Raw genomic sequence first — 9,200 nt, 5'->3', positions numbered from 1 at the left:
ATAAACCGCTAATGCAGATGGTCTTAAAAGTTAAGATACGAGTTCTTATATTCCGGCAAGAAGGTGATAATGATGCTCTAAATACATTTTATTTTGCGAAATTTGGTAAAAATACAAAACCTTAGCGCCTTTGCGGCTTTCTCTCTATCGAGTCTCTCTTCCTTCTTCTCGCACTCGCCGTCCTCTTTGAATCACCATCACCACCACCACCACTACCGTCCTTGTTCATCTCTCAGCCATCTCCACCTCGTCACTACCTTCCTCTCCTCCTCTCAAGAGGTGAAGCGGCTCCATCGGAAGATTGAGAGTTGCGACAGAGGACGCTTCTTCTCTCTCCACCGGCGACGTCGCCGATGATTACTACGCCGTTCTTGGATTGGTAACTAATAATCAAAAGTTTGTTTGTATACATCCAAAAAGGTTCTGACTTTATATATCTCTCTGTTTTGGCTCTGTTTTTGAACAGCTCCCAGATGCGACGCCAGAGGAGATTAAGAAAGCGTATTATAACTGTATGAAGTCTTGCCATCCTGACTTGGGTGGGAATGACCCTGAAACCACAAACTTCTGCATGTTCATTAACGATGTCTACGAGGTAAAGCTTTGACTTTTGAATAAGTTTGGTAAGGTGTTTGTGTTTCAGTGACCCTGTCCAGAGAATGGTTTACGATGAGATCCATGGGTATGCAGTGACTGCTACCAATCCTTTTCTTGATGACTCTAGCCCGAAAGATCATGTTTTTGTTGATGAGTTTGCTTGTATAGGTAAGTTTCTTCAGATTCAGTTTCATTTGACGGAGGGTAAGGTTGATGATAATGTGTTTATTGTTTTTAATAGGATGCAAGAATTGTGCCAATGTGGCTCCGGATATATTTAAGATTGAGGAGGATTTTGGTAGAGCAAGGGCGTGTAACCAGCGTGGCAATCCTGATTTGCTTCAGCAAGCAGTTGAAACATGGTTAGCCTCTTGTGTTCTCTAACATGCTGCCAGTGATGAATAACTGCCACGAACCAGCTGAGGACAACATTGTACGTGTATCAATTGTCTTGATCTATTGCTATTTTGTTGTGTATGGACTCTGGTTTCTTAGTGATTGTATCTCAGTTGGTTTCTTTATACATTTTGGTCAGAAGTGTTTCAGATTTCTATTGATGGACTAACTTGTTCGATTAATATTTTATTTGGGTTTTTGACTGTGATGGTGAGACTTCTTGTGCACACGTGTTCTGTAGCCAGAGCCTCCTTAGCTTTCCTTCCAATATTGGCTTGGTGCAAGTTTATGCAAACTAATTCACATGTTTGACTCACATAAAGTCTCTGTCTGTCAATGATTAAATCTAGAGTTTAGGCTAATTGAACATGTTAAGGATTACTTTAAGAGAACCAAAGAGAATGGGTTCATCGATGTTAGGAACAGAAAAGTAAATTCTTTTCATCTTTTTAATTTTGTGATTGTTACAGCCAAAGAACATGGAGTATGGCATGGGTTAACTCCTTATCCTTTTTGTGTTGTAAAAAAGTTTGAATATAGAGTAACCGAAGAGAGTCAAAAGGATCGTCTCACAACCAATACTCATGAAGCATGTCTCCCAATTCATGAAAACTGCAGGTAAACTCTGCAATCATCTTACTCTATAAGGATTTGTGTCTTGGTTTCAGTATGATGGCTGAACTAATGGTTCTCTCAAAAATTTCCAGGGTGTTAACAGCTCATGGGTCAAATAGGATCGTGTATGTAATAGATGATCATGTTGATATCAGTACCAGTAACCCAGACACTGGGATATCAGCAGAAGAGTTGTCTTTAAATCGTCTTCTAAACAGTAGAGTTTGTTTTTGATGAAAACTGAGTTGTCTTGTTTTACTATTTTGTATTCTGATTTTGTATCAGAATGATGTATTGTTGGTGTAACAAATTTGTGTAGTTTGCTTCTAGCAGAATTCTCTTATAATTTTATGTAAAAAGACTGATATTGTAGTCTACTCAACATAAAGTTAGCTTGGTTAATATACTCGATGATTTGTATTTGTCATTGAGACTTTCAACATACACAAATTCAAAAAATAAAATAACATTGTCTTAGATCAAGTTCTGCCATTGCTATCATTTGTGGCACACCTAGGAGTATCTATAACCATTTGCACATAAGACTGACTCAAACCCCACAAATTCAACACAACTTTAATACATAAGACAACTCCAAAGCAATAAGACATCTCATAAATTCAACACACTCTCACAAAGAGCCTTTCACCAGCCATTCTCCGTATACAACAGGTAACTGAACCATTTTCTGTAAAAAAAATACGGTTTACATAATTAGCGAACAAATATTTCATGTTTGATAAAATTATAAACATAGACTTACAAATATGTCTATAATTATTAGCTAACAACATGGTCAAATCAAATGTATTATAGTTTCATAATTATAACAGATTTTTTTTAAAAAAAATCATTCAAACCCATTAGTATTATTTAACACACACTGTCAAACAAAAAAATCTAGAAAAAAATTAATGAAAAAATACAAAAATTCACTTTTAATATATTTTTCTATGTAGACTCCATTTCAGTCTAAGGAGATGTAGACGTTCTTTTCAGTTTACTAATGTGGACTGTCAAATAAGTCTACTCTTTGAGTTAGTTTTTGCAATTGCAAATTTTACGAGTTACTTTTTATATTTGAAAAAAGTTATGAATTCATAAAAGTAGACTTCCTTTTCAGTCTACACTTTAAAAATGTTAGTTTTTGCTATTGACCAGAATTCACCTATGATTCGACTTTCAGAAGTAGACTTCATATGCAATCTACATGTTTGACTTTTTTTGAAAGATGATAGTTTTGCAATTGACCATGTTTGACTTTCAACGAGTAGATTAAAATGAACGTCTACAAATGTGAAGACTTCGCATGAAGTCTCTTTCAAATTTGATGGGTTAGTTTTGCATCTGACTAAAATAAAAAAGTAGACTTTACATGCAGTCTACATTTTTTTTTCTAAGATCAGAAGACTGCATATGAAATCTACAATTTAATAAATTTTTGAATAATTTTTAAAATTTTTATTCAAACACAAAATGAACCTATTCAACGAAGTCAAAGTTTTGGTCAAATGCAAAACTGACCTTTTGTAGACTTCTCGGGCAGTCTACATTTTGTAGACATCCGGTGAAGTCTAATTTGAAAAGTCAAAAGTTTGGTCAAATGCAAAACTAACCTCTTTTACGTAGACGTTTTAGTAAGTCTACCTAAAATTTTATTTTTGTTGTCAAAGGTAAAGACGTAGACTGCTAGGGAAGTCTGCGTTACCAAAAAAAATATCTTTTGGTCAATTACAAACTGACTTATGCGTTGACAAGTAGACTGCATCGTAAGTCTACACATAGGCGTAGACATACAAAACAGTCTATTATCACGACACATATCTGAAAAATGACGAAAACGATTTAAATAATTACATTTTTCCAGTATAAAGCTTATTTCCAACCTTTTCAACCGTCCAAACTCCAAATATGAGCAAAAAGAAGCACTTTTGACGATTCACTGATGAAGAAACTCGAAAATATGAAGTTTATGATTATGAAAATGAAAGTCATGGGAGTTTTTTAGATGGAAATCTAGAGGAAATGAGAGGAAATGAAGATTTATTGGTTTAGAATGAGAAAAAAGTGGTTGGAAATTGAATTCTAGAGCTTAGCTCAAAAATGGTGATTCATGGTGGTTGAAAAAATTGATGATGATGGCATTATTGTAAATAAGATGAAATGGTTAGGATGTATTTGGTTTTTTGTTAATTTCGAAATTAATAAAAAATTAAATTATAATGGCAATTTTGTAAATAATTCAAAACATAAGGATAATATGGAAAATTCATTGATGAATAGTAATGACAAAAAAGAGGTTGGTATTAGGTTTGACTTAAAAAAATGGGTTGGTTTTGAAAACACCCTTCTTAGAATCATTAGAGAAATATGTTGGTTCATCTAATTATATAATAAGTTTTTTATTAAACTAACCAAAAACTCATTAGTAATGTTCTTTATTATTTCCTTAAATAAAAATTACTGAATTTTCTAATGTGGCTAAAATATATATGGCAATTAATGATTTTGAATAATAAGGATTTGATAAAAATTAGTGCATCTTCTATTATATTATTGTTTAATTTTAAACTACTAAAATAAATTAAACATCCACATTAACCATATAATAAAAATTTAGATTTTTTGTATATGTTATATTTTCATTTTTAAAAATGACTATAAATTATTAATACTGTTAAAAGTTTTACATTCAAAGTGATCCATGGTTTAAATTTTTTTTATCGAATAGAAAATAGACGACCCGCTCTCTCTCCGGAGCCCCCTTTTGTGCGATTAGGGTTTCCTTCCTGATCCACGCCATTGGCTGGCCTCACGCTGGTTGACGAGAACCCCTGTCTCTCTTCTGCCTGTTCTCATGGCTTCCCCCTCGCCATCCCGTGCTTCTCACCGCTCCACAGACCCACCAGATCCAGCTCCGCCGGACATAAGCGAAGCGCCGCCCTCTCCCTCCTCTCCTCCACCCTCCCCTGTCTCGCCGTCCAGCGCCCCTGTCGCCTTCCTCTCGCCGTCTGCTTCGTCCTTTGACGCGATTGCTCATCAGCTCCAAAAATCCTCGATTCCACCAGAGATTCCTGCTGCCGCCGCACCTTCGTATGCCGAGCGGTTCAAGTCTTCTCTCAGGAACCTCAGAAAAATATCCTCTCCAACCTATTTAGAGGATGGAACACCGGTGGTTCAAGCTCCGGAGTCAGTCCTTCTCTACACCTCAGATCTGTGGAAATACCACATCATTGCTCACTTCCACGGCTCTATTCCTCCAGCTAGAAAAATCTTCGACGACCTCAACCCAGTTTGGGGAAAGTTTGGGAAGATAACAATCTGCATAATCTCAGCCACCTCTTGCCTGATTTATGTCCCATCTGTACAGACAAGAGAGTGGGTAGTTCAGGTTGGTTATTGGCAAGCAGGCCACTGTGCTTTCTCCGCCTTCGCCTGGCCCCCTGACGCTAACCTCGCTCCTCAAGAACTTACCTCAGCTCCTAGGTAATCCTCAAGAATGTCCCTCCACAGCTTTATTCGCTAGACGGCATCAGTGTGATTGCTAGTGGAATAGGGGAACCTCTTCATACTGAACACTCTCACGTAGACCCTTATCACTTTGGAGATACAAAGGTTAAGGTGGAAATCGATTTGGGCGTTCTTCCTCCTGAAGTCATAGAAGTAAGAGACTCATTAGGTCACTCGGTGCGAATTAGAGCTCAGTACCCAAGGCAAGGCTACCACCAAAAGTGCTGTAACTGTGGTCGGTTTGGACATTTCTTAAACCGCTGTCCCCTCCCTCCTCAGAAGAAGAAACATCAAGAGAATGCGTTGATGGCGAGAACTCGTTCAGACATCGCTACAGTTAATACTAAAGTTTCACTTGAGGATAACAACCCTGATCAGAATCTGCACACTCCTCCGATAAATACTAGTAACTCAGGTCCAAGTAAGACAACCCTTCGTAGAAGGAAGTCTCGTTCCAGATCAAGAGCCAGGAACAGGGCCAAAAGCTTGGGACCCATTCATACACCAGTGCAGGCAACTAGCTCAGATTTGAACTCAGTGGAAAGTGAGGCTGACGTAAATGGAGAGCTGAACGGTCCTGTTATGAGTAACGGTGATATGAAGCAAGTTGTCTCAGAGGACGTCACGAGGACAGACATGGAGCCACCTATGTTACGTCCCGATATCTTGCTTGACTCAAACGAAGAAATCCCTCTAAGTAATGGCGACTCTAAAATATCAGAACATCTCGACTGCGAAGAAGATTTGAGTAATCAGTCGTCAGGGGAAGAAGTTCCATGGCAGACTAAACTCTCGAAGAAAGCAAAGAGGATACAAGAGAAAGGAAATCAGTGGCAGACTCCTGCAGGATCAGTATCAAAAGCTCTAAGATTCGGGTTTCGAGTTCAAGGGTCTTCCTTGGGTAAGAAACCTAAACTTTGAAAGCTCAGCTATCCTACCCTTTCGTTGTAAATATGAAGGTCCTTTCTTGGAATATTAGAGGTTTTAATAACTTAGATCGTCAGCGGGTAGTTAGGAGATGGATAAACTCTAATCAGCCTGTAGTAGGCGCTTTTTTGGAGACTCACGTTAGAGAAGAGAATGCCAGTAGTATAATTCAGTCAGTTGTGTCGGGCTGGAGGTTTGATGATAATTATCAACACTCATAAGGAGGACGTATTTGGGTGGTTTGGGATCCGAGTGCCTCGCTGATAGTGTATAAGCGCTCGGCTCAAGCAGTTACCTGTGGGGTTTTTGATAGGGCTTCGGATGTGTCGTTCACTGTCGTCTTTGTCTATGCTTTCAATACTACAATCCAGAGAAGAGAGCTGTGGGCAGAGATAGAGGAGACTTGCAATCTACCGGTAGTAAAGAATCTTCCAACTCTAATTTTGGGGGATTTCAACCAGATATTGACAGCCGATGAGCATTATTCTATAAATCCATTCACCCTTCCGGTCAGAGGTATGGAAGAATTTCAGGAGTGTCTATCTCGCAGTGATCTGGAAGCTAGGGGCAAACATTTTACTTGGGGAAATGGTCGCCCTGAAGATCCAATCCTTCGCAAACTTGATCGAGTTTTGGGAAATGAAAAGCGGAGGGATCAGTTTCCTGAAGTCTATGCTCTTTTTGACTGTCCCGGTGACTCCGACCATTCCCCCTAGTCTGATTGATCTAAATGTGAATCTAAGGAAAAGAAAGACTAGTTTCAAGTACTTTTCCTTTCTTGCCACTCATCCTAAGTTCTTGGAGGTTATCAGTACAGCTTGGGGTGAAGAAATACCAGTGGGATCAAAACTTTTTTCTCTGGGACAAAGACTTTCTCATGTCAAGAAAGCTTGTCGGAAACTGAATAAAGAGGGATTTGAGAATATCCAGCAAAAAGCTAGGGATGCTCTGGAAACTCTCCAAGACATTCAATCTCGTCTGTTAACACAACCTACAGATTCTCTGTTCGCGAAGAATTTATGGCAAGGAAACAATGGAGATTCTTTGAGAAGGCTGAAGGTATTTACTTCAAGAGAAAGTCTAGGATCAGATGGTTATCTCTTGGGGACGCCAACACCACCTTCTATCATAAGTCAGTCATTGCACATCAGGCTCGAAATGCAATAAAATATTTGGTGGGTGATGATAATCAACGAGTGGACCAAAAGGATGATATTATGAACCTTGAAGTAAGCTACTTTAAAGACCTCTTGGGTCAGGAGAATGCTGAAGTTCAACCCTTTTCAGTTGCAGAATTGAAGAGCATTCTCCCGTACAGATTTCCAAGTAACAGAGTGGATGAGTTTGTCTCGATTCCATCTGCTGAGGAGATTACCTCTGTTATTTTTGGAATGCCTAAGAGCAAAGCTCCAGGGCCGGATGGTTTTCCTATTGAATTCTTTTGGGAAGCTTGGTCTGTAGTTGGTACTGATACTATCGCAGCAGTGCAGGAATTCTTCTCCAGTAGTAGGATGCTCAGCAAATTTAACGCAACAACCATTGCCCTGATTCCAAAAGTCACTGGAGCAGACAGACTTAAGCAGTTCAGACCGATATCGCGTTGCTCTACCATATATAAAGTCGTAGCGAGGATCATTAAGAATAGTCTAAGCCGGATTATCCCTGACGCAGTGCAGTTAAATCAAGTAGGGTTCGTCCAAGGCAGGTTGTTATGTGAGAACGTTCTCCTCGCTTCTGAACTTGTTACAGATTTTGACAAGCCGGATGTTACTACGCGTGGATGTCTGAAGGTTGATATATCCAAAGCTTACGACAATGTGCACTGGGGATTCTTGGAGAATATTCTTGAAGCTCTATATTTACCCCCTATTTTTAGACGCTGGATCAAAGAATGCGTGACGACAACATCCTATAGCGTGGCCGTGAATGGAGAGCTTGCAGGATATTTCAGAGGTGGCAAAGGTCTGAGACAGGGGGATCCTATCTCTTCTCTACTGTTCGTTCTAGTGATGGATGTTCTTTCAAGGCTGTGAGACAGGGGCGCTTTGGATAATACCTTCAGAGTTCATCCACATTGCCAAGCTCCACTGGTAACTCATCTTAGTTTTGTCGACGATGTACTTGTGTTTTTTGATGGCTCAGAAGAATCTTTAAGAGGCATCATTGGTATCATGGAGGACTTCAGAAAGGTCTCAGGCTTGTCAATGAACCACGAAAAAACAGAGTTACTGTTGGATGCAGGAGATAATGATCATTGCAGAGATATGGCTAGAAGTGTGGGTGTGACTCAGGGATCTCTGCCTGTAAGGTATCTGGGAATCCCCTTATCTGCGAAGAAAATGAAACAATCAGACTACCAACCCCTCCTCGATAAAGTCACTTCTCACTTTCGATCTTGGACTGTCAAACATTTATCCTTCGCCGGGCGTCTTATTCTGATCAGGGCAGTCATCTACACGGTCATTACATTTTGGGCCTCTATATTCATAGTTCCCCAAGAGTGCGCGGAGACTCTAGAGAGGATGTGCAATAGCTTCCTTTGGAAAGGAGTTGTGGGCTCTGCCAGAGGTGCAAAAGTATCATGGGAAATTGTTTGTTCCCCCAAGGAAAGTGGTGGTCTTGGGTTGAAGAGAATAGCGGAATGGAACAGAGTTCTTGCTCTCAAACTGGTGTGGCTAATCTTTGCGGATCGTGGGTCATTATGGGTGTACTGGGTTCGGGTTAATCTGATTGGTAGCTCAAACTTCTGGGACCTTGATCATAGACAACATGGCAGTTGGATTTGGAAAGCTATCTGCAAGCTTAGAAGCTTGGCCCGTCCTTTCATTGTCTGTGAAATAGGGTCTGGTAGAACAGCCAACTTCTGGAGAGATTCTTGGGCTCCGGTGAGACCTCTTATAGAAATCTTAGGACCAGATGGTCCTCGCATAACTGGACTTCCTCTTGAAGCCATAGTTGCTGATGGGGTTCGAAATGGAGACTGGTGGGTCAATGCTTCTAGATCCAGAAACCCTCTAATCTCAATGCTTAAGCAATGTCTACCCTCGATTGGAGAGACCTTCCAAGCTGAAAGTGATGATAGGTATGGTTGGAAGATTGGAGATCAGGCCACGGTATATAAATTTAATACAACAAACACTTGGAGTTATCTCTTT

At 39.8% G+C, this 9,200-nt stretch overlaps 1 protein-coding gene and 1 long non-coding RNA gene across 4 annotated transcripts; both read left to right on the top strand.

Moving 5' to 3' along the window:
* Positions 1-1,985, top strand: LOC106409069. Of its 3 annotated transcripts, none has more exons than XR_001281920.3 (5): positions 1-379; positions 467-595; positions 691-765; positions 839-1,611; positions 1,701-1,985. It is a non-coding gene; the product is annotated as an uncharacterized LOC106409069 (long non-coding RNA). The 3 variants fall into 3 exon arrangements; XR_001281918.3 differs by having other exon boundaries at positions 66-379; positions 467-765; positions 839-1,030; positions 1,464-1,611; XR_001281917.3 differs by having other exon boundaries at positions 10-379; positions 467-765.
* Positions 1,986-4,465: 2,480 nt separating this feature from the next.
* Positions 4,466-6,761, top strand: LOC125586085. Its single transcript, XM_048755888.1, has 3 exons — positions 4,466-5,094; positions 5,157-6,019; positions 6,268-6,761. Exons 1-3 carry the CDS (start codon positions 4,466-4,468, stop codon positions 6,759-6,761), a joined length of 1,986 nt encoding a protein of 661 aa, XP_048611845.1.
* Positions 6,762-9,200: the final 2,439 nt, after the last annotated feature.

The sequence above is a fragment of the Brassica napus genome, chromosome C4 (assembly GCF_020379485.1).
Source record: "Brassica napus cultivar Da-Ae chromosome C4, Da-Ae, whole genome shotgun sequence".
In the NCBI taxonomy this organism is placed as follows: Eukaryota; Viridiplantae; Streptophyta; class Magnoliopsida; order Brassicales; family Brassicaceae; genus Brassica; species Brassica napus.
Note: the sequence above shows the minus strand (reverse complement) of the source record. Positions and strands in the feature narration are given on the sequence as shown.

Bases quoted from the DNA above. Each gene is read 5' to 3' on its own strand.
- LOC125586085 (XM_048755888.1), top strand. From the start codon at position 4,466: ATGGCTTCCCCCTCGCCATCCCGTGCTTCTCACCGCTCCACAGACCCA. The intron at 5,095-5,156 runs GTAATCCTCAAG...TGTGATTGCTAG, and splicing joins GAACTTACCTCAGCTCCTAG to TGGAATAGGGGAACCTCTTC. The intron at 6,020-6,267 runs GTAAGAAACCTA...AACACTCATAAG, and splicing joins AGTTCAAGGGTCTTCCTTGG to GAGGACGTATTTGGGTGGTT.